We start from the raw sequence: 23,663 nt of genomic DNA on the forward strand, positions 1-23,663 counted from the left end.
GGGTAATTTAGAAAGTGACATGCAATTAACTTCTGCCAATCGATTAAAACAAACATCCTGCCACGTTCTGTGAAATAGACACTACTTTAGAATGGACAACTGAGGATTTTATGCCTGGATTTTGGTATTTATCTGGCTTAGAAATATGTGCATTAAATGAAATTAAGATTCAGAGAATATTTGTTAGTCACCAGCCACTTTGAATTATTCCCAGTGTGGAAGTGAGTGTATTATTCTAAACTTCTGAGTCTACACAGATATGCAAGTTTTGTATTTGTTCTGCTATAGAAAACTTTGTTTTCAGAGAGAATTGAACAGCAAAGATAACAATTAAGTTTGAAAATCACTATTTTTTTTTTCTAAGAGCTTTCAGAAAACTTAACTCTGTTAACAATCCGGTGAAATGCTTTATGAAACTTGCAAAATGTTGTACTTTTTTTTTTTTTTATTTTTGCTAGAGTGGCAGTTAGAAATTCTTGGAAAGGTTATGACAAGGAACTTTATTTTTATTTCTAATAAGTAGAACATTGATTAACATCGTAAAAAAAGGCAATGCTTAGGAAAAAGATGGTGTTCTGTTCTACAAGCTTAAATTCTCTAGCTATTTCATTATTATCCTAAATGGAGTCTACACTATTAAGAAATTAATTCCACTTCCCTTATATGGTTTTTTCTTAAAAAAAAAAAAAAAAGGAAGAAGAAGAACCAAAACCACACTTCAAATTTTGTTGGAAACAGTCATATATCAAGATGTGGAAATACTGAATTTGGTATATACTTCAAAATGCCCTTTCAGTTGGTAACTGGTTTTGAAAAAAAAAAAAAAAGTTTGATCTCTTATCATTTGAGCACTCAATGGTAGAATTTTAGAGTATACTTATTGAGTAAAACAAAAACTAAACCTTTCCTCCTAACTAATAGGATGCTTAGGCTTATCAGAAATAAAATTGAGTCTTGGGGCATCTGGCTGCTCAGTCAAAAGACCATGCAACTCTTGATCTTGGGGTCATGAGTTTGAGCCCCACGTTGAGTAGAGAGATTACTTAAATTAAAAAAAAAAAAAAAGAAATATAACTGAGTCTGTAATTCTTCATCTAGGATTCTACCCCATTTAGAAATATGTGTGTTTTACATCATGTCGTATGGCCTTTGGAATGTTCTCTTCTTTGTGGGCAGATGCATTCTTGATGACAGCCTTCACAGAGGAGAATTTGCTTTAAAGAAGCTTAGCATGATAAATAAATAGAGTTTAGGTTCTGTGTCACTTTATTTGGGTTAGGATAGTTTCGCAATTTTCTCAAAATTCTTACTTTGAAAATGGAGAGGAAAGGAAACTGAGAGGCATTTTTCAAATTTTATTTGCTATAAACAAGTTCTATTTGCTTTTCTCATGTGAGGGACAGTGATCTATTGACTAAGAAAGGATTTTGTTGCATTGATTGCTAAGGTCAGGATGTAAAAACGTAATCCCAGAATTTTTTTTTTTTTTTTTACTCTACTTGCATTTACTGGTAAGTAAAACCGTCTTTTAATGATGGCCATCCATGTGCACTAACTTTTAAGCTGAAGTAAGTGAATACCCAAGATCACCAAATCTCACACTTTCATTTTCAGGCACAACTGGTCCCGTCCAAGTAATCATCACTGAGACCCCCAGTCAACCCAATTCTCACCCCATTCAGTGGAATGCACCAGAACCATCTCACATTTCCAAGTACATTCTCAGATGGAAGCCTGTGAGTATCCCACTCAGAAACTGACCACACTGAGGCTACCGAAATTAACACATTCTAAACATTTCTTTTCCCAGCTGTTGAGCCAACAGATCTGATTAACTATCCATGATGTGACATACAGATTTAGCTTTTTTGGTATTTAGAAGGATTTAGAAAGATTTATTATTTAGAAAGATCTTCTTAACAAGGACTTAGAAATGATAATGCCTGAAACAATTCTTCCCCAATATGGGAAGAGAATCTAAAGGTTTCATATGTCTTCCTACTCTGAGGAAAACAATTACTGGCATCATTTCCATGATTTGAAAAATTAATATTTAGCTCTTTGGGTTCACTTTAATAAGGGAACACTTCTTAAAATATTACTTTTGATCCTCTGAAGTTATTTAGATAAAAGGGGAAAAGATGGTGCAAAGGAAGAATACATGAGGAATGACGGTTTGTTTAAAATGTGAACCTTGTGATTTTCTAATAAGAGCCATCTAGAAATTGAAGAAATCATACAGAGGAAGATATTGGTCTAGTAAGCTTTAGTGTTTCTTATCCTTCAAACCTGCCTGCTCTACCTCCAAAATTCATGACTCGAAACTTGAGAAACAGCATTTTAGACACAGGAGGAAAATGCCCACTTTTAGTCATAGCTATTAAATTCTAGCAATTAAAAACAAAATGATGGGCACCTGGATGGCTCAATTGGTTGAGCATCTGCCTTCAGCTCGGGTCCTGATCAGCAGGGAGCCTTCTCCAGGTCTCTCTGCCCCTCCCCTGCTGCTCCTATTCTCTCTGTCTCTCATAAATAAATAAAAAATAAATAAATAAATAAATAAATAAATAAATAAATAAATAAATAAATAACAAAATGAAAAATTTGACTGACTCATGCAGTTGTATTTAAACTCTTGGGGAAAAATTCAAGCTGTGAGATCTTTTTTTTTAGTATACTCAGTACTCTTTTCTATAGTATGTGGAACAGCCATTTCCAGAACTTTGTATCTAGTAGATGTTTGTCAATGGGATCACTATATTTTCCCCTGAAAACCTTCTTGTCTTTCATCATTTCATCTCATTACGAATTTTATTTACTTTAAAGCTAACTCTGAGGTGTTATGTGAAATGTCTGTAATAAGGAACATTTACAGAGAGATATAGTGTATATTGAATTGGAAAATCTTCAAAGAAGCTGCAATGATGAATTTCTTTGAGATTTTTAACGATTAAGAATTTTCAGGTTTTTCCTCAATGGATGTTACCCGAGAGTTTGTTTTTGAGTATTTTCTTCTGATAGCTAACTGTCTAGAAAAGTTACATTGAATGAAAGATTTATCATTAAATCTGAGCTAATCGTGATGACTAATTGCAGTTTTTTTTTCCAGGGTATTTGAGTTAAAATTCAAATTTAAAATATACAAGGATCCGTTTCGTTGATTTCAAAAATATAAATGGACACTTGAGTATTTGAATTATTGAGGAACTGGTTGATTGGATAATTTAAAAAACTCACCGGGTATTAAAAATATATTTTGACTTAGTTTAGAATATTTACACTTAAAAGGACCTCATCTTGTTTGAAGTACGGCCGTTTCTTTTCCACACATTTTATTGCAATGAGTTTTGTGATCCATGACATGTTAATGAAGTTGGACGGGATGTGAAAATATAAACTGGAATCAAAGATTAAATAAACTGAAATCACATTCTTCTGCAGTCTTGCCCAAAGTTGGGAACTGCTTTTGATGGGGTAATTCATATCCAAGAATGAGTCATACAGCCAGACCAGCGGAACCTTATATGTGATGGTCCCAGGAACTGAGTCACAAAGCAGTATTATACTTTAGACTATTTCTGCAAGGCAAGAAATTTGTATCCTACTAAGTGAAAGACTATATGGCCTTTTCCCACTTCCAGGAAGAATTATCTCTGTTCATTGTAGAAATTTAAAAAATGGAAGAGGCAAAACTTGGGTTCATCATTAGTCTGGCAAAAAGGAAGGTGCCCAGCACCTGTGACTGTGTGACCTAGGGCATGTCACATAATGCTGTTTCTTCACCTGTAAAACGAGGGCAATTATACCATTAACTTGGAGGAAAGCAGAGATGAAGTTTAAATGAGTGAATGCAAGTAAAACAGCACAGAGCATGGCACACAGTGAGCTACCAGTAAATATTATCTATAATAATAATTATTATTAATATTAAACTCTGCTGCAAGTCCCTGTTCTGATTCCAGTTTTCCATGATTCTTCTCCACAAGGGAGCTGCCGAGGTCCCTTGTTCTTTGACTCAAGATCATTTCTGAATGTCCACCCTTGTGAATACTGACATGGTTTCTTTTCTTTGAAATCTTCAGAAAAATTCTCCAGGCCGTTGGAGGGAGGCCACCATTCCCGGCCACTTGAATTCGTACACCATCAAAGGCCTGACGCCAGGTGTGGTATATGAGGGGCAGCTCATCAGTGTCCAGCACTACGGCCACAAAGAGGTGACACGCTTCGACTTCACCACCACCAGCACCAGCCCCCCGGTGACCAGTACGTACACATGGCTGTGCCCGTGTTCCTCAGCCCAAGTCCTCTTCTAACATGGATAGCACCAACAGTTTGTTTTAAGTGGTGCTCTGTAGACGACAGTAGTAAATGTTCTCCATGGCTGAAGGCCCCCTTCCCCCTTTCTGTGACTCTCTAGGCAACACCGTGACAGGAGAGACGACACCCCTTTCTCCCGTTGTGGCCACTTCTGAATCTGTGACTGAAATCACGGCTAGCAGCTTTGTGGTCTCATGGGTGTCGGCCTCAGACACTGTGTCAGGATTCCGTGTGGAATACGAGCTGAGTGAGGAGGGCGATGAACCGCAGTATCTCGGTAAGCTAAATGCGCCGTCATGACAGCTTTGGAACGAACTAGTTGATGGCTCGGGCGGGACGAACTTCCACTGTGAGGAAGGGAAAGAGCTGAGCTTTCTAGAACTGAGCTGGGTTTTTCCTGGGCCATGCTCACATTTTCCTGGTCCCTGATATGAGCTGCATTACCCATTTGCCTGGGCACGGTCTATACAACCATAGTGTTTTCTCTCTCTCTCTCTTTTTTAAAATAATTTTTTAAAGTCGATTTTATTTATTTATTTATTTATTTATTTATTTATTTATTTATTTATTTAAGAGAGTGCAGGGAGGGGAGCAGAGGGAGAGGGACAAGCAGATTCCACACTGAGTGCAGGGCCCTACGTGGGCCTTGATCTCAGGACCCTGAAATCATGACCTGAGCCAAAATTGAGTCAGATGCTCAACGGACTGAGCCACCCAGGAGCTCCTAGTGTTTTCTTTAGGGAAGTGATTGCCAGTTTGAGGACCACAGCAGAAAATGTTAGCCTTTGGGGGTGCACGGTACCCTCATTCATGCTTTTTCAAATTCTCATGGTTAGGGGCCTTTTAAAAACTTTATTATAGCATAATATATCATAGGCATAGAGCTTTTTTTTTTTTTAATGAATTTTTATAAAGTGAACACACCCATGTGGCCAGCACCCAGATCGAGAAAAAGAATATCCCTCCTACCCCATCGTCCCCTGCCCATAACCATCACCCTGCCTTCTAACTACAGAGAGCTATTTTTAGAAATTGGGGGTAGATTATAAAAATTGTATATCTTTAGAGAAAAAATTTAGAAAAATGGTAAGCAAAAGAAAAATTATCCCATAATGCATTGATAATTATTGATTACCCATTAGTACATTTCCTTCTAGACTTGCCCCCTTCCCTTATGAATATATAGTTTTAAAAAATATCCCTCTTATAGGCTGTGGAGTGATTTCAGGGATTGGTTTGCTCTGACTGGTAACCTTTCCTTTATATTTTAAAGATCTCCCAAGCACGGCCACTTCCGTGAATATCCCTGACCTGCTTCCTGGCCGAAAATACATTGTGAATGTCTATCAGATATCTGAAGAAGGAGAGCAGAGTCTGATCCTGTCTACCTCGCAGACAACAGGTACATGCGTACTACGTGCTGTGAAGAGAATCTTTTTTCTGTAGAACAGGCCTCGAGCAATAGTTCCTGACTGTTTTCCTCGTTTGCTCCTTTCTTTTTCTCTTAGCGCCTGATGCTCCTCCCGACCCTGCTGTAGACCGAGTTGATGACACCTCGATTGTTGTTCGCTGGAGCAGACCCCAGGCGCCCATCACAGGTGAGGTTGGCCTCCTTCTTGGCTGCCATGTTAATCTTGATGGCGCTGGTGGTGGGGGAGCCAATTCTGATCTGTGGACAGGGCTACCACTTCACTCTCTTACGTGACTCTAGACCAGAGTAGAGGTGTGTGTGTGTGTGTGTGTGTGTGTGTGTGCGCATGATGATAATTCAAATGTGATTATTTTCAAGTCTTATAGCTCGACTTTCTTACAGAATATTTCCCATCATGTCCATTTTATTGACCCCCTACACACACACACACACACACACACACACACGCACAACCTCTAAAGCCAGCTCACTGACTTATTAAACCAGGTATTTCTGAGGTCGAAGAGGGGTAATTTTTCTGAAAACCTCACTCTAAGACTTCGTCTTAAAGAGGTAGCTCAGTTGCCTTCTTAGCTCATTAAGCTCCTCAGCTGCCTCTGAAGTTTCTGAAAGACACAGACAGTGCTAGACCATCTCCGCTCAAGGTGGTTCATTAATTGCTTTCACTGCCCAGAGCTCAAAGAGAAGAAATCGTTTTAACATGAAGATTTTCACCTCATGGCATCTCTAATAGACATTTATTAAGGATATCAGGTCTTCAAGGATGACATTTATTATTAAAAAGGATTGCACGGCTGCTCTTATTTTATCTTTGTACTGAATCGTCCTTATAAGAAGTGGCAACATCTAAAGAGTCAGAAAGCGTCACTAGTTCTTAACTAATCAAGCAAGATGCTAAGGGCTTTTCTGAGAAGAGGGATTTATGACTCATTAAACCTCTGTTTCATAAAACAGCGTGGCTAATTTTTTCCCCTTCAATCTGCAGGGTACAGAATAGTGTATTCGCCATCAGTAGAAGGTAGCAGCACAGAACTCAACCTTCCTGAAACCGCCAACTCGGTCACCCTCAGTGACTTGCAGCCCGGCGTTCAATATAACATCACTATCTATGCGGTAGAAGAAAACCAGGAAAGTACTCCTGTTTTCATCCAACAAGAAACCACTGGCGTCCCGCGTTCAGGTACCTTCAAGACTCCTCCTGGGATATCCTATCTCTTAGGGCTTACCAGGGTAACACGTTTAACCTGGCTTTTGTTGGAGGACTAAGACTGCCCTTGGACTGTGCCCATTTCATTAGCCTGCTGGGGCAAACCAGAAGTGTAAGATGAAAGAATGATTATTTCTGTGGGAAGATTGTTTTGTCTCTGTCAACAGTCCGTATATGCAAGAAATCTTATAGATTAGTTTATCCCTCAACTTAAGAAATTTGGCTGAAATGTCCACACTAGAAACGCACTTATCAAAGCTGGCTATTGGCCTTCCTGATTAAAAACTGGCACATAAAGCCTTCATATTTCCCCCCAGAAACTTCAGTGTCTGTTCATCTGTTGCTTTTAAGTCTTACAAAATGGGTCAGTAAAATGCAAACCACATTTTTTCTGTTGTCACAATTAGGGTTTTTTTTTTTTAATTTTATTTTTCATGTGTTTATTTTAAACTCCTTGATAGGACACTTAATACATTGGAAACTTATCTGCTTCACTACACATTTTAGGTAAAACAAAATAAAAAGCTTCAAATGTCATATGTAAGCAGGATGACTGAACCATGAAAATATAAGCAAAAACACATATTCTCTGGTGAGGAGACAAAACTTAGCATTGCTTTGGAATAAGAGGCACCCCGATTTTCCTTATACACATCCGGGAAATGGGCTTAAAAACAATACTCTTCAGCAGGAGTTGTGAATGACCGGTTGGCTCTTGTCTGTTAGATAAAGTTCCCCCTCCCCGGGACCTGCAGTTTGTGGAAGTGACGGACGTGAAGATCACCATCATGTGGACACCCCCTGAGAGTGCAGTGACTGGCTACCGCGTGGACGTGATCCCCGTCAACCTGCCTGGGGAACACGGGCAGAGGCTGCCCGTCAACAGGAACTCCTTTGCAGAAGTCACCGGCCTGTCTCCCGGGGTCACCTATCTCTTCAAAGTCTTCGCTGTGAACCAAGGGCGGGAGAGCAAGCCTTTGACGGCAGAACAAGCAACCAGTAGGTCCTGCTCCTGACTATCTCCACCCCAAATTCTCCACCTGGACTTCCAGTCGGTGGTGAATGTAGAGCAAACCGTTAACTCCTAGGGGTACAGTTACAGATGGGGAAATACCCAGTGGATAAGGGAAGCGTGGTGGACATAAAGCACATTACACTTTGAAACAAAACCGAGACCAGCTCTGTGGATACTAAATGGTGATCCATTTCTGAAATACACGTACCCATGTAATGGCACCGAAAGAGGGGAACTTAAGAGAACCTGATTTTCTTTGCTGACAGAGACATGGATTGTAAATTTGAGGATATTTTCTGTAAACTGAAAATATCTAGATCAATACAAATGTACGCTCTTAACCCTTTTATGGCAGAATTATTATATATAGGAATTGCTGAAACAGTTATAGCATATAAAGTCACAGGGCCTCTGCTCAATTCTTTACAAGCAATGTGCTTATGTTTCCTACTCTTTTTGGTATAATGAAAAAAGGTCTTCTTATCTGCATTGGATTCATGAAGAAATTAGAGCTCATAGAAACTTCTGCAGTTTGAAAGTCCCAGAACTAGGAAGCAATGGAGCTGGAACATGGACTTCGGCCATTGTGACTCCATGTCCCATTCTTTCAGTTATTATACTTGACTCCCTCGTAAGCATTTCCTTCATCTGAAAAGGGTTTTAATTTACTGCAGGGAAAGTGCTAGTTATCACCCTCAAGAAAACTCACGGTTTGTGTGATTCTTTCTGATAGTGCGCACTCACCCGTGTCCTGCCATGATTCTGACAGATATGCTTTAATTATTATCTAATACGGATCATGCGAAAATCACTTTTATTTCTCTAGCAAAGGACTATTCATTCAACACGCGCAGACAATATTCTTTATGTTCCTTGCATAGGTTTCATCTTGCCCTTGTTTTATTGGGTTTGTCTCTCATGTTTTAACCTGTTTGGTTCAGAGCGCGTTGTGGCATTCACAAGTGGGTTTTTTTGTTATTGTTTCTGTTTTGATAATGCTATCTCTATAATGTTAGTATAATTTCAGAGGGTGATGGGAAAGTCATGCTGGAAATTTCCACCTTCCTCAGGATCAAAGTCAAGCATAAAAAAAAAAAAACAACCATTTCTCATGATTGACACCATTTTGCAAAGTTCCGTGTAACACTCCATCTCATAATGGCGCCACATTTCCAAGGCTTTGAGTTTTACTTAGTTTCAACCTTAAGAAAGGTTTAGAAAATTCAGTCAAGCTTTCGAGTTTTGGTATGATCGTTACTGAGGGTCAAATATTTCTTGATGTGCGTCATCTTTTTTTCTAGAATTGGATGCTCCCACTAACCTCCGGTTTACCAATGAAACTGACTCGACCGTCTTGGTGACCTGGACTCCACCTCGGGCCCGGATAGCCGGGTACCGACTGACCGTGGGCCCGACCCGGGGAGGCCAGCCCAAGAAGTACAACGTGGGGCCCTCGGCCTCACAGTACCCCCTGAGGAATCTGCAGCCTGCGTCCGAGTACACCGCATCCCTCGTAGCTGTCAAAGGCAACCAGCAGAGCCCCAAAGCCACTGGAGTCTTCACCACTCGTAAGCCAAAGTTGGAACGTCTTATCTTAGTGATGTCGTAGGTTCTTACTGATGTTTATATTCTCCGTGCTTCCTCTGATTTTTAAAAAGGTAACTTTTAAAAAACCGTAGTACAAGGTTTAAATAAAAAGGAAGATTTAAAGCAGTGCTACTCAAAGTGTGGTCATGGACCAGGCCCTTGATCCGTGTGTTTGTTATTGGACACTAAGGAGCTTGTGCCAGAATAGAAATCATGAAGCACACTATTCAGTTCAGTTGATCGTTTTCTGAAGCAAGATGTCCTTGATGAAGGTTAAATTACAGATGTTGCCAAGCATCTTATTTCGTCAGGGACCATGTTGAGGAACATGGTTTAAAGCACCCAGTTATTTGAGAGTCTAATGCTGTTGTAGGAAACGAATTTACCAAACCCCAGTTAAGGCAAGAAACAAAACTAGCACGGATGTCTACGTCCTGCTACTTTGGGTGTTGAGTGATAGCAGTTTACGTGTAGAATGAAAACATTTACCAACTGAATGGAAACCAACAGAACAAGAAGCTAAGGAAAGGATTTCTTTATGAGACTGTAGCAAATTAAAGTATTTCTGCAGAACAGAGTTAAGTTTTTTTTTTTTTCTTTTCATCTTTCTTAAATGACTCTCGAAGTTCCACAGAGGGAAGGAGACTGACAGTTTTTGGCCACGTCTGTCCTTTTTTGCTCAACACTTTATGGGAAGTGGCCTTAAATCTCCTACCTATCTACATCACAATAAAGACCTGTATTCATAAACTAAGTCCTATTAAAAACATTCTCATTTACATTACAAAGAACGATGAGACCCCTAATTTCTAGCTGAGCATCAGCTGTTATTTTTAACTCGCCATCTTGAATTATAGAGGCACCCAACACTTTTCAACATATATTACAACTATGAACTAGTTCGCATTTTTCCAAAAGTGTTTAAAAATATAGGTGAAAGAAGTCTTCAAAAAGTGAAAATAAGTTTAACTGTAAATAACTATAGAATTTACTTCCCAAGGAAAATTCTCTACAAACTTTTCCCAGTAGGAATTCATAATTTACCAAAACTGTATTTCCACTTAAATTTGGTGTAGGATTTTTAGCTGGTGAAGTCTTTTTCCTAAGTAACTGCTAATTATAAGCAAGTAAAATCTTGCTTTTCGTTTGTAAATTAACCTCTAAATTTTGCCATTTTATGTTACATGTTACTAAGATACTCTAGAATCTATTAATGTGAAATCAGTGTCTTTGTATTTCTTGTAAATATATATTTCTTATAGGGCCCTTCATGAATTAGAACGGAGATTTCAGTAGATTTAGCCTTTTACTGACCACATGTAATTCTACAAATGATCATTTTTACTTTTTCATTCCTTAACATGAGACCTATTTTATGTAGTTTCTTTTGTTGGATAGAGTGCCCATAAAAGAAAAAGCATAGTGGCAATAATTCAGTATTGTTAAGTAAGTAACAATTAAGTACGGTGAGTCAGTGTGGACTATTTCAAGCACTTTTGCAGACTTCGATACATTGGCCATATTACGTTGATGCTCTGCACGGTATATTTCTATAAAATACAATTCTATTTGAGTTAAAGTACTGATTGTCAAAACTGATTTTACTGGATAAAGGTTAACATAGTGCTTGCACACAGTCTACCTTCAAAAACTGCTCAGTGAATAGATGATTGAGGGAAGAATGAGAACGAAAACAGTTCAACCAAGCAAAGCTTCAATTTAAATAAACCTACTTAAGAAGGCAGTTCCACAACTTCATTTGAACTTGAAGTACTCTCTGAGGCTGTAAACATCAGGACGGCTTGCATATTTTTGCAATCGCTGTATGTTTCTGTAGCTCTTCACTGTCTTACCACGCTTAATTCTGGGAATAACGTTTCTGGATTTTATAACTCGTGCTAAATTCTGAAAAGCAAATGTGAGGGTGGAGTGGTGGGGGGGGGTGGGCTGTTTCTGGGGAAAATACAGCTTACTCCTTTATAAATAGGGCAAATTTTATTTCTTTAACAGCCAGGCTGTGCTTCACCTAACGAAACCTGCCAGAACCCATAACTCATACTTACAGTCACATCCTTTGTTTGACATCAGTTTGTGGGTTTGTGGTTTGGAGATTTTCCTGTAATGGTCTTCCCAGGCAGAGAGCATCATCTTAAACTTGGGAAGATTCTAGCTGGCTGGCTCAAGCAATAGAAAACACCCAGTCTTCAAGCCCAAGACAGTTGAAGAGAATGTAATTTGTGAAAAAGTTGTGGCTTCCACAGATGTTCTGTGCAAGAAACTGCTTGCTCTCTGGATCATTTTTTGTGGCCATTAATGTGGTCCCACAGGGCAAGCCACGGCATTTTGGCGAAGTCAGCAGCAGCCAAGTGGTGTATGATTTCAGAGACTCTGGGAAGGGATCATGGGTCACCCGTCCTGGTTTTCCCGAAGACACCATTGAAATAATAACGTAGTTAGGAAGCAGCTCACTAAACCTGTAGAACTTCAGGGCAGCCATTAGAGTGGCCATTACAGAGTAGCCCACACACGTATTTTATTTTTTTTCCACAGAGTATTTTCAAAACAATTTTTAAAAATCACACATTCAAGTCCAGCCTGGAAACAAATGGGAGAATTGCAGCGGTGCCCAAATCCCCACATGGTTGAAGGGAAAACAAGTGACTGGAGCTGAGGAGTGAGCAGGGTCTTAAGATTCTTCTAATCTCCATTGTGTACCTCCGGAGGATAACTGTCTCTCCGGCCATTCATAATTTAGCATAAATGCATTTAATAGGTTTTTTTTTTTCTTTCCCCAGTGGACACAGAATTTGGTTGGCACATAAAAAGGAAGGAATTATGAAGGCACCAAACATGTGATCCAGGCTGGCAACACACTCAAAGCCCTTAATTTGACTCACCCTGTTCAGATGTCTTGGCTTCTCAGACCTCACCAGCAACCAGTTATTGAAATGCTTATTCCCTTATTACCAGATTTAGTTGTCCAGCTGATTATATTTTAGCGATTCTAAATCTGTAATAAGATTTGTTGACAGTTGAAAATGTCTGTCTTAAGTGCGTGTACACATACTTTTTTTTCTTCTTTTCTTACTTTTTTTAAAGTAATACTTTCACTGAGAGAAATAACAGCGAGGTCAGGATGCTAGGAGACGCAAAATTAAATTGTTATAATTCTTAATTCCAGTGGCAGAGTACTAAATTTTTGTAATAGGATTCTCCTAGATGGATAATCACATATTTAAGGAATCTTTAGAATTTATAAGTACGTCCATGGTGGCAGATTTTGTTTAACTTTCATATGGCATTTCTCATTGCAACCAAAAATAATTGACCATTGTTACAGAATAACTCAGCATAGAGCTATTTTCAGATCACATTCTATAATTTAACAATTGTTCTCAAATTAATGATTTAAAAAGCAGAATGATAATCAATTTGTGGTGACCAGTTTTACATTTCAAATGGGATTTTATACTGACTGTAGAGGGAAATTTATTGTCATAAAACTCAAATCCCAAACTCGATGAAAAGACACAAATCAAAGAATCCAAGGACTCCAAAGTGTCTTCGGAGGTCATTTAGGCCCTTGTTACTGAAGTATGATTCATGGCCTGGCAGCATTGGCATCGCAGAAATGCAAACTCTAGCCCCACATTGGCCCTGCGTTTTAGCCAGGTGTCAGACAATTTGTGAGGCACGTGAAAGATTGGGAAGCACTGACCTCCTCCAAATTCCCACCCAGTGAAGGCTATGACATTCAGGATCCACTAGCTGGGTAAACTGAGGCTCTCTGTACGTTCTGTGCCATCGTCTGTGATTCCAAGATTTGAACACATGCATTGATTCTCTTTCACAGTGCAACCTCTGAGTTCCATTCCACCTTACAACACGGAGGTCACCGAGACCACCATTGTGATCACATGGACACCTGCTCCAAGGATTGGTTTTAAGGTAAGTTGTGGATATTCCTAATCTCTTGTGATACAGCCCTGAAATGCCCTCCTGTTTCTGGATGTGGTAGAAACAGGGTGTCTGGGAGTCAGGAGACCTGGGTTTTGTTAGCTGCCTCTGTCTGTGCCTCTCTCACTGCATCGTCCAGGTATAACATGACCATTACCTCACTGAATTGCTGGAAGGATGGACCGAGGGAGGCCGTGGGAGTGCTTTGCAAAGGATAAAACATTAGTATGGAACTGTTGCTGTGATCTGATTTTCTCTATCCTTTCCCCCAGGGAACTGCATTTTAAAATATATAGGGAAATGCCTTTTGTTGTGTTGTTGTAAATGGGTGTCAACAAGTTCACGAAAACCAATTTAGGGGGACCAATTAAACTCAGAGTCACTTAAAAATCACATTTCCATCCAATCAGTTTCATCTCCACTTGTTCAAAGCCCCTTGGGTGAATCTCTTAATAGAAGTTAAGATTAAGGTCTTCCCTGTAGATATCTGGATTCATGTTCTTTAAAGTAATGATATTAGGGAAGTGATGAATGCAAATGAATATGTTTAAAAGAATTCCTTTCTTTGGCAGTTAGAGTGTGGGGAGAGAAATATTTATTATAATTGGAAATCAAGACTAAATCCCCATGATTGCTTGTTTAAAAAAATACACCAAAGGTCACTTCTTTTTTGAAATATGCAAATGGCCATATTGATGATTATGCTACTTATATATAGAGAAGCCCTTTTTGAAGCTTGCTGTTTTAAATTTCCCTTAATCGTGTCATTCTGACTTTCAGAAGGCTTATAACCTACAAAGGACGTCTCTAGAGTTGAACACTGTTTGATGAGACAATATTACTTAGGTTTTGAAATAAAATATTAAAAAATTGAAAATTATGGGCACATTCACTTTAATTCTTCTTTTATAATATATTGTCCTGCAGTTTAAGCTATGAACATACTTCTTCAAAAGGAATGTTTCTGAAGTACAAAATGTTAAAGCGGCTGCTACCTTTAAGTTGAATGTTCATAACTCATTAAAGAGAGTGCTGGAGGATTTCTTCCAGCAACAAAGACAATAGAAATGAACTGCCATGTGGCCCAAAGCCGCTGTGTACTTCTGGTTTGTATCTGGAGATTATTGATCAAGCAAAACAGCATGTAATGACATTTTTCCGTGACAAGCCAATGTAATGCAGTTCTGGAAGTCACCTCTCCCACTTTGGCCCCCCAGTCCAAGGAACTTCCCGCTAAAGTGTCTAGTAGAGCTAAAGGCAGACCCCAACTTATCCCCTAATAAAAGCACAGTGTGCAGTGTGCACAGGTGTTCATGTTATCTACAGCATATCCACAACCTTTCTGCAGAAATCCAGCTCTGGAAATACTTGTCCTTGGTGTTTATTTGGCTTTCCTTCTTCTAGCTGGGTGTACGACCAAGCCAGGGAGGGGAAGCACCGCGAGAAGTGACTTCAGAATCAGGAAGCATCGTTGTGTCCGGCCTGACTCCAGGCGTGGAATACGTGTACACCATCTCAGTCCTGAGGGATGGGCAAGAGAGAGATGCTCCGATTGTAAAGAAAGTAGTGACACGTAAGAGGAGTTCTTTGCCTCGTTTAGTTAAACCTGGTCTGATTTTTAAAAATAGCTTTTAAAAATCACTTTTTGCTCCTGATAATGGCACAAGGTGAAGATCCCATCCCTATATCTTATCAGCTATTGCTAAATTTGGAGCAGCAAGTTCAACGCATCTCATATATTCTGTGCCATCAGAACTGTTCTTTCCACATCAAAAATATTTATGAACTGGCAAGACAGGAAGAATTTCAATAGCATTGCAAAATTGTTAACTGTAAAAAGAAATGCTCTCAGAGAATCGCTGTCCACCATGGTTTCAGAGTGTAACTTCTATATTTTTACTGATTCTTGAAAAGAAGGAAGGGAGGGGAAAGGGAGAAGGAGAAAGAAAGAAAGAAAGAAAGAAAGAAAGAAAGAAAGAAAGAAAGAAAGAAANNNNGAAGAAAGAAAGGAAGGAAGGAAGGAAGGAAGGAAGGAAGGAAGGAAGGAAGGAAGGAAGGAAAGAGAGGAAAAAAGAAAGAAGAAAACTTTCCACAGGTCAAGTGCTTGGTGTTAGCTTTAACTTTTAATTTAAAATTTTGTTCTGCATAGCATTGTCTCCACCAACAAACTTGCACCTGGAGGCAAACCCTGACACTGGAGTGCTTACCGTCTCCTGGGAGAGGAGCACCACACCAGGTAAGCCTGGTTTGTATCAAAGGGCAAGGCGTTGGTGACCACTCCCCTGTTCCAAGAGTTTCTTTAAACCGAGGATATTAATACCTGCCTCAAAGGGTCATTGTGGCACTGAATAACAGGAGAGTCCTCAATAAATGCCAAGTCTTCCTCCTTTCCCCTTTGTGGGTCCATCACTGGAGTCCAGTTTAATGTGCCCTGCGTCACAGATGCTCTGTGCAGTAACTTCCTCCTTTCTGTTTTAATTAGACATTACTGGTTATAGAATTACCACCACCCCTCTAAATGGACAACAGGGATACTCTTTGGAAGAAGTGGTCCATGCAGATCAGAGCTCTTGCACCTTTGAAAACCTGAGTCCTGGCCTGGAGTACAATGTCAGTGTTTACACTATCAAAGATGACAAGGAAAGTGTCCCTATCTCTGATACCATCATCCCAGGTAATGGAAAAATAAGCTGTTATCGTAAGAGTGGCAGTTTCAGTGAGAGGGGGGATTAAGATCTTAATCCCCAGGTGGTTGAGGGTGTCAAGTACATTTGGGATTTAGTTCTGACCTCCCAACCACACTCTCCAAAACCAGGAGGTCAAAGCAGCTGTTTGGACAAATGCTTGCTGTTAACACCGCTTTCCTGTCTGCTTCACCAGGATGCTCTTTGTGGCGATGGGGATGTAATGGACTGGCCACCATGGCATTAACTCTGTACTGTCCGCTCACGTGGAAATATTACTAAAACGATGTCATGTGTCTGTCCTCGGTACTGACAGGCTAAAAGTAATATGGTAAATGCATCCCATCGGCACATTTGTCCCTGATTTTACAGTCCGTATCAATTTTGAACAGCTGTCTGTAAAATCGTACCTGTCTCCATATGTGAACATCGACACAGCACTTGGTTGACATGTTCAATTCTTCATCTTGCAGTTTCAAATCCTTCCTTTATAAAACTGAAAATAAAAGAGAGAAGGAAAGCCACACCTTCGGGTGTTCTTTCTCACGGACTGAAAGACAACATTGAGAAGACCTATCTAGGGATAGGTTTGTTATTTGTCCAAAATTGGATTGTGACAGAATGAAAGCATTGGACAAATTGTGTTCTCCTTTGCACTATTCGGTAGAATGCTTTTACTAATGCTGATTAAATAACTTTGATTATGAATTAAACAAAATATTGGCAGTGGTCTTGGACTCAAGTCTATCTGTCTTCCTCCTGAATGTGCTTTTCAATGGCACATTTCACACCATACTTTCATAATGCATTAGCACCATGGCCATAATGTTGTCTTGAGTTTTTCTATAGGAAAAGAAAGAAAAACTCACCAACCGATTTTTTTTTTTTTAACCTTCTTCATGCAAGCTCTGTTTTCCTACTAAAAAAAGTTTTGGCTTTTTTTTTTTTAAGCATTGTTGATACTTATTACGGATATTATGTCTAGGTTCTAAGAATGGTTTTGACATCCTTAACAGGCCTATAATTTTTAAGAACCTGAGAGGTTCAACTCTACTGTTTAGAGATACTTTTCAAATGCAAGAAAATCCCCAAGAATATTGTAACCTGTTTTATTCTCCCAAGGAAACAAACTATATTCATGATGCTTAGGACATCTTTTCAGAACTTTGGGAAAAGATCGCATATTACCATCATTGCTTTAACATTCTGTCAAGTTTGCCACTAGTAACCTGACGTACACTGCTTTATTTTTTCCTCTTTTTTGCCTCTATCTTCCTTTTGCCCCCCTCCCTTGCTTTGTAACTCAATAGAGGTGCCCCAACTCACTGACCTAAGCTTTGTTGATATAACCGATTCAAGCATCGGCCTGAGGTGGACCCCGCTAAACTCTTCCACCATTATTGGGTACCGCATCACAGTAGTTGCGGCAGGAGAAGGTATCCCTATTTTTGAAGATTTTGTGGACTCCTCAGTAGGATACTACACAGTTACAGGGCTGGAGCCGGGCATTGACTATGACATCAGCGTTATCACTCTCATTAATGGCGGAGAGAGTGCCCCTACTACACTGACACAGCAAACGGGTGAATTTTGAAAACTTCTGTGTTTGAGACATGGATGGTGTTGCATGCTGCCACCAGTCACTCTGGTTAAAGATGGACGTTTCATGGGAAAAGCCAGCAATTTGCCAGCCATTAAGAGAGGAAGGGTGGGTTGGGGCAGGTAAGGAATTGGATGGATATGCTAAACTGATTGGTTGAAAGCATATGCATGTGGTCTTAAATACATTTTCATTTAAACCACACATGTGCAGAAAGCGAGGGAGAGCGGATCTGTTCGATACAAAATGGGAAAGTTGAGATGAATTTGTAGACCCGGGGTTTCTTTTTAAACACATCTTAATGAATACGAAATTGTGTAATGAGCACCAGTTAATAAGAAAGGTACTTCCAAAATGTACCATTATGCTTTTCTTTCTACTCTTTGATAAACCACCGTGTTCCTTCTTTGTAGTTGACTAAAAGCCCAGTCAAATTTAGGGTGGATTGGAAGGGGGTTGTTTTGACATAGGAGGAAAAGAAACTTTGGAGCGCAGTGGATTGCCTTGCCATGGCTAGGTAAAGAAACTCCTCTTTAACCAGTCTGGGGCTGAGCATGCAACATTACAAAGGTTCTCTGCCCTGCATGGTAAGAACATGCCGAGAACCAATCTGCATGAACCTTTTCACTTGTAGGTAGAATTCACGGAGCGGGATTGTAGCGATGCCAGTAGCTGTAGTCATCTCGTGTCAGGGGAAATTTAGGACCCTCTTGTCTTTTTGTCTGTGTGCATGTGTTTCTTTGGAAAGTACCGCTGTGTTTCTCTTTGCTGTGTGGCAACTTAAGCCTCTTCAGCCTGGGATAAAATAACTGTCAGTGGTATTAATAATGTACTTAAAATCCACATATTTGAAAGTAGATGCAAATTTTTCTTTGATATGTACTGATGGCAGAAAGGTTAAAGGGGCCTAACAGTACTGTGTGTAGTGTTTATTTTTAACAGTAGTGACTGTGATTTAGATTAGATTTAGATTAGACTATTTGCATGATGATGACTCATTTCCTTTATGCATGAAATACGGTTTTTACCTTTCCAGCTATTTTTGTTAGCTTTAATTTTAAAATTCCCTTAACCTGGTCTTCCTTATTTGAAACCAGCTGTCCCTCCTCCCACTGACCTGCGATTCACCAATGTTGGTCCAGACACTATGCGTGTCACCTGGGCCCCACCTCCATCCATTGAACTGACCAACCTCCTGGTGCGCTACTCACCTGTGAAAAATGAGGAAGATGTTGCAGAGCTGTCAATCTCTCCTTCGGACAATGCAGTGGTCTTAACAAGTAAGCACTCAACCGTATCTGTTCAATAAATACTAAGCTAGAGCCCCAGGAGAGAATTCCAAGTTCTCAGGGAGAGGCAACTAAGATCAAGACAGCTGCAACAAGGCTATAAGCTAAACTCCAAATTGGATGTGCAGCTCTGTACCTTTGAAAGATGTCATGTTTATTGCTGTTTTCATGTATGTATCTCCGAAATCTACAACTTTTTAAAGATCACAGTAGAAAAACACCAGCAGCGAACTTCGAAGACTTCAAACACATTCTGCTACTAGATGAGCACGGAAAAAGAAACGAATGTGAAGAGAAAATGTAGGACTAAATCTAAATGTTTGGAGGGAGAAACAATGGGGATTGAAAATAATGTCACCATACCTGTTTTATTCTCATTTTTTAAAGAAGTGTCGGAGCAGGTAATCTCTAGCGTTTGAAAGCGTAGAAATGGTGACTTGTTAGGGTCGATCAGGACACTGTTTTGAAGAAAGAGCCCAGAAGTGTAACTGGTACTTCAGAAAGAATCTGTTGGCAGGGTTTCTCTGAAGGCTGAGGACCTAGAAAAACAGCAACCATTTATGGAAATTGTGTCTTTCTAGATCCTACCTTTTTGAAATAGACATCGTTGGTTAAAGAAAATAGAAGGAGGCTGAGACATGGTGCTGTGATTCCTGTCCATGTCCCTTCTCATCCTTCTCACTGGAATAGTAACACGTGAGAGCAGCATAGGTTTCCACACAGAGAAAGAGCTCACATGTAGGTACAGTACCAAAGGAAGGTCTGAATACTTCCTTTATGTTGCAAACATATTTGAGAGCAGGAAGGGCAGCTCAACATGACCGTAGTCTCGGCTTCTCATTTCATGGCTGAGGGTGAGAACATCCTTCTATATGCATATCAACAGGGCTATAATTTCTGTTCTGGGGTGCTCTGAAATCAGTAGTTACAGCACCACTCAGTATAGCCCCTGCTTCAGGACCACTGGCTGCCCCACCAAGTGGTCTCATGTTCATCATGTGTTCTAGATCCTGCTCTGGATGGCAAGGTAGCCATCCCTCCCCAGAGAAGCCATTATTACTCAGTTTTATAGATGAAGCAACCGAGGTCTTTGGTGGTTAAGCAGATTCCCCCTGGGCAAGCAGGAATAAGGAACGTGGGGTCTGAGCAGCTAAGCCTTGCAGGGGCCTCTACAGAAATGATGTGGAGGGGAATGGGGTCTACCGAGTAAGAATTCAAAGATTAGAAACCTTGCTCTATACTTTTTTGGGGACCTCAAAACGAGAGAAGAGGATACTCAGGAAAGTGTATGTAATTTTTTAAAGTATTTTGTTCTTACTTTAATGTGGCAGAAACAATCACTTTCCCCATGGACTATGACTCTTTTCCAGTAAAGGTTAATTATTAAGACCACTGGTCTTGGCCTGGGTCAAATCCTTTATGATCTCAGGCAAGTATGTCAAAGAAGACAGCTTCTCTGTGCCTCCATTTTCTCATGTGTAAAATGGGGACAGTCGTAAACCAGAGTTTTGGAGGTGATGGACACATTCATTGTCATGAATGTGGTAATGATTTCACATGTTCATACATATGCCGAAACCTGTCAAAACTGTACACTTTAAATATTTGCAGTTTATTGTATGGCTGTAAGTCTGCTTTAAATAGTAGGAAACTACTTCCTAGGGTTGTTGGTGATGAGTCAATGATAATCCACAGTGCCATGGTCATTATTATCACATGCCCTCAACAGACGTAATATTAAGTGGATGACAGAGATCATACTACGTGGCAGCAACCATCTTATCGCAGATCTGGCTGAATCATACTCTCAGAAGAGCATCTGAGGGTGGGGCTTAGAGATGTTAGAGGGCAAGCTGACCTTTCCTTATTAACTCATTACAGCGTACCTCCAGGTAGCAACATTCACATCAGTGTAAGTAGGTTACGGGACTCAGTTTTTGTGTATATTGTTTTATACACTGAAATAGTCCTGAGGGTGCTTTACTTTTTCATGCTTTCGAGCATAATTTAAAAATAAGTCCCCCTTGCCTCCTCAGATCTCCTGCCTGGCACAGAGTATTTGGTCAGTGTCTCCAGTGTGTACGAACAGCATGAGAGCATACCTCTTAGAGGAAGACAGAAAACAGGTGAGTTATGTCAGCAGCATGCTGATCAAATAGCTTTTACCTGCCAATTTTAAATAGCAGAATGGAATGCTGCTTCTAAAAATACATCTCCATTTTTGTGGTGGTAGTGGTGCTTATAGCCTTGTCATTACTTTTTGATCACTGGTCTTAAAAATTAAATGACACTTCTGCAAGTATTACCCTGACTTTCAGTCACTAAGATTATACTCTCAGCTTCCAGAAAGGACTCAAAATAGTCCAGAAACATTGCTGTCTCTCCTTTTAAAAAATCTCCCAAGAATAATATAATCTCGGTTATTTAGAGATGGTGAACATTCCTTCTCATTAGGCAGCTCCTTCTAAGACTGACCCAACGCTGTCATTGTCATGGAAGCCTTTTCTCTCCTTTGCTAAGCCAACAAGTTTATCTCTTTTTTCTGCTTGATGAAATATCCATTTGCTATGTAAAGAAGTTGAACTGAATCCCATAATATTACATTTCTTCTTTAATATGAGGGCTTCTATTAATTTTTCCCTTTTAAAAAAGTGTGATGTGGTGTATCCATTAATTATAGTCTGCTTGGTTCCAAAAATTTGTGATATCTCAATTTATTATTACTAAAATAAAAATGTTCTGGAAGGCCCAGAGAGATTAAGTGATTTGAATTTGAGATAAACTAAATTCTTATTAATTTTTCTGCAGTACACTGAATTTTCAATTCATGAGGATTTATGTGCATTATAATATGTCCAGGATGATGTCTTATTTTAGTTTTTGAGAGTTTTATGTTTGGCATTACTACCCTGTTGACCTATCAATTTCCTCTTGAGTGCAGAAAGCTTCTTTGAGAACCAAATACTTAACTTGAGAGTGGGCATATCTTGCCTTATTTTGAGAGACACACTTACAGAATAGAAACATAGAATACTTGAACACTGAAGCATTTGAAAATAATTCCCAAAATATCTTAAACACCTGTCTTCCAAAGTGATACAGAAACCTTTGGTAACAACATGTATAAACCACTCGGATTACTTAGTGAAAGAAAAAAGAAAAGAAAGCTTGACATGGCCATTTGGAACTGGGTCAGTTTATGATTTTGAAATTTATGTGTCACTTAGAATAAGTGCATCACGACCTGACGTTTATGGCAATCTGTTGTGCTAATGAGAAAGGCCAGAAACACTGGCTGTGTGTTACCTCCCTACATTCTTCCTTACCTCCTAAACTGGTGATGTCTTTTTTTTTCTTCTGGGTGGAAACAACAGGTCTTGATTCCCCATCTGGCATTGACTTCTCTGATATCACTGCCAACTCTTTCACTGTGCATTGGATCGCTCCTCGAGCCACCATCACTGGCTACCGGATCCGCCATCATCCTGAGCACACTGGTGGGAGACCTCGGGAAGATCGAGTGCCCCCGTCTCGGAATTCCATCACCCTCACCAATCTCAGTCCGGGCACAGAATATGTGGTCAGCATTGTTGCTCTGAATGGCAGAGAAGAAAGTCCTCCCTTGATTGGCCAACAGTCAACAGGTAACTTGTTTTCTGGTCTGCAAAGAAACTCAGAGTACTTTCTGGGCAGGTGGTATCTCCTGGGAAACAACTTTATGTTGTCTGAGTCATCATCTCCTAAAAAAATAGATTGTGGTTATGAGGCATGGAGAGAGAAGTGAGAGAATATGTGGAGAAAATCTCCTTCTTAGACTCTATTGAAGATAATTTTTTTTTATCATAAAAAATTTCTTACTGGATATAGGTATTTATGCATTTCTAATACCCAAAGTTTTATTCAAAATATTAAGAAAATCCCGGGGCGCCTGGGTGGCACAGCGGTTAAGCGTCTGCCTTTGGCACAGGGCGTGATCCTGGTGTTATGGGATCGAGCCCCACATCAGGCTCTTCTGCTATGAGCCTGCTTCTTCCTCTCCCACTCCCCCTGCTTGTGTTTCCTCTCTCGCTGGCTGTCTCTATCTCTGTCAAATAAATAAATAAAATCTTTAAAAAAAAAAAAAACAAAAAAACAAAATATTAAGAAAATCCCTGTTTCAGAGTTCCCTTAAAAACAGAATTATTTTCATGAGATAGTGTCAGTATTTTTAGGAGATACATGCTGAGGTACTTTATTGGAGAAGTAGCATCGTGATACCTGTACCTCGATCTCATATGGCTTAACAAAAAGAGAAAGACACAGAAAGAGAGACAAGCACATGTGGCAAATGTGACCAATAAACAAATGCCCGAGAGAAGGGAATATAAGTGTTCATTATATTATGTTTGTAACTTCTCTGTTTTAATTTTTTTAAGTAGTCTCCACGCCCAGCGTGGAGCTCAAACTCATGACCCTGAGATCAAGACCTGAGCTGAGATCAAGTTGGACGCTTACCCGACTGAGACCCTCTAGGCGCCCCTGTTTTAAAATTTTTCAAAATAAAAAGTTGAAGGAAAAAAATGCTTCAATAAATTT

General features: G+C 39.7%; 1 protein-coding gene and 1 long non-coding RNA gene across 7 annotated transcripts in view; one reads left to right on the plus strand and one right to left on the minus strand.

Annotated features, from left to right (window-relative positions):
• The window catches only part of FN1 (fibronectin 1), a 64,277-nt gene that overhangs the window by 19,014 nt on the left and 21,600 nt on the right, over positions 1-23,663 (plus strand). For all 6 annotated transcript variants that reach the window (XM_008690494.2, XM_008690495.2, XM_008690498.2 and 3 more), the window contains exons 13-27: positions 1,615-1,736; positions 4,083-4,263; positions 4,418-4,594; positions 5,591-5,719; positions 5,826-5,915; positions 6,735-6,929; positions 7,683-7,955; positions 9,273-9,539; positions 13,412-13,506; positions 14,920-15,088; positions 15,665-15,751; positions 15,998-16,189; positions 18,897-19,079; positions 21,125-21,214; positions 22,463-22,732. In XM_008690494.2, coding sequence (XP_008688716.1) covers positions 1,615-1,736; positions 4,083-4,263; positions 4,418-4,594; positions 5,591-5,719; positions 5,826-5,915; positions 6,735-6,929; positions 7,683-7,955; positions 9,273-9,539; positions 13,412-13,506; positions 14,920-15,088; positions 15,665-15,751; positions 15,998-16,189; positions 18,897-19,079; positions 21,125-21,214; positions 22,463-22,732 — 2,520 coding nt within the window. The remainder of the gene's footprint in view (positions 1-1,614; positions 1,737-4,082; positions 4,264-4,417; positions 4,595-5,590; positions 5,720-5,825; positions 5,916-6,734; positions 6,930-7,682; positions 7,956-9,272; positions 9,540-13,411; positions 13,507-14,919; positions 15,089-15,664; positions 15,752-15,997; positions 16,190-18,896; positions 19,080-21,124; positions 21,215-22,462; positions 22,733-23,663) is intronic.
• Positions 14,954-22,493, minus strand: LOC103662787. Its single transcript, XR_568573.2, has 4 exons — positions 22,415-22,493; positions 19,452-19,627; positions 16,610-16,695; positions 14,954-15,036 (listed from the first exon to the last, which is right to left on the minus strand). It is a non-coding gene; the product is annotated as an uncharacterized LOC103662787 (long non-coding RNA).

Source organism: Ursus maritimus, unplaced genomic scaffold (genome assembly GCF_017311325.1).
Source record: "Ursus maritimus isolate PB19 unplaced genomic scaffold, ASM1731132v1 scaffold_1, whole genome shotgun sequence".
NCBI lineage: Eukaryota > Metazoa > Chordata > Mammalia > Carnivora > Ursidae > Ursus > Ursus maritimus.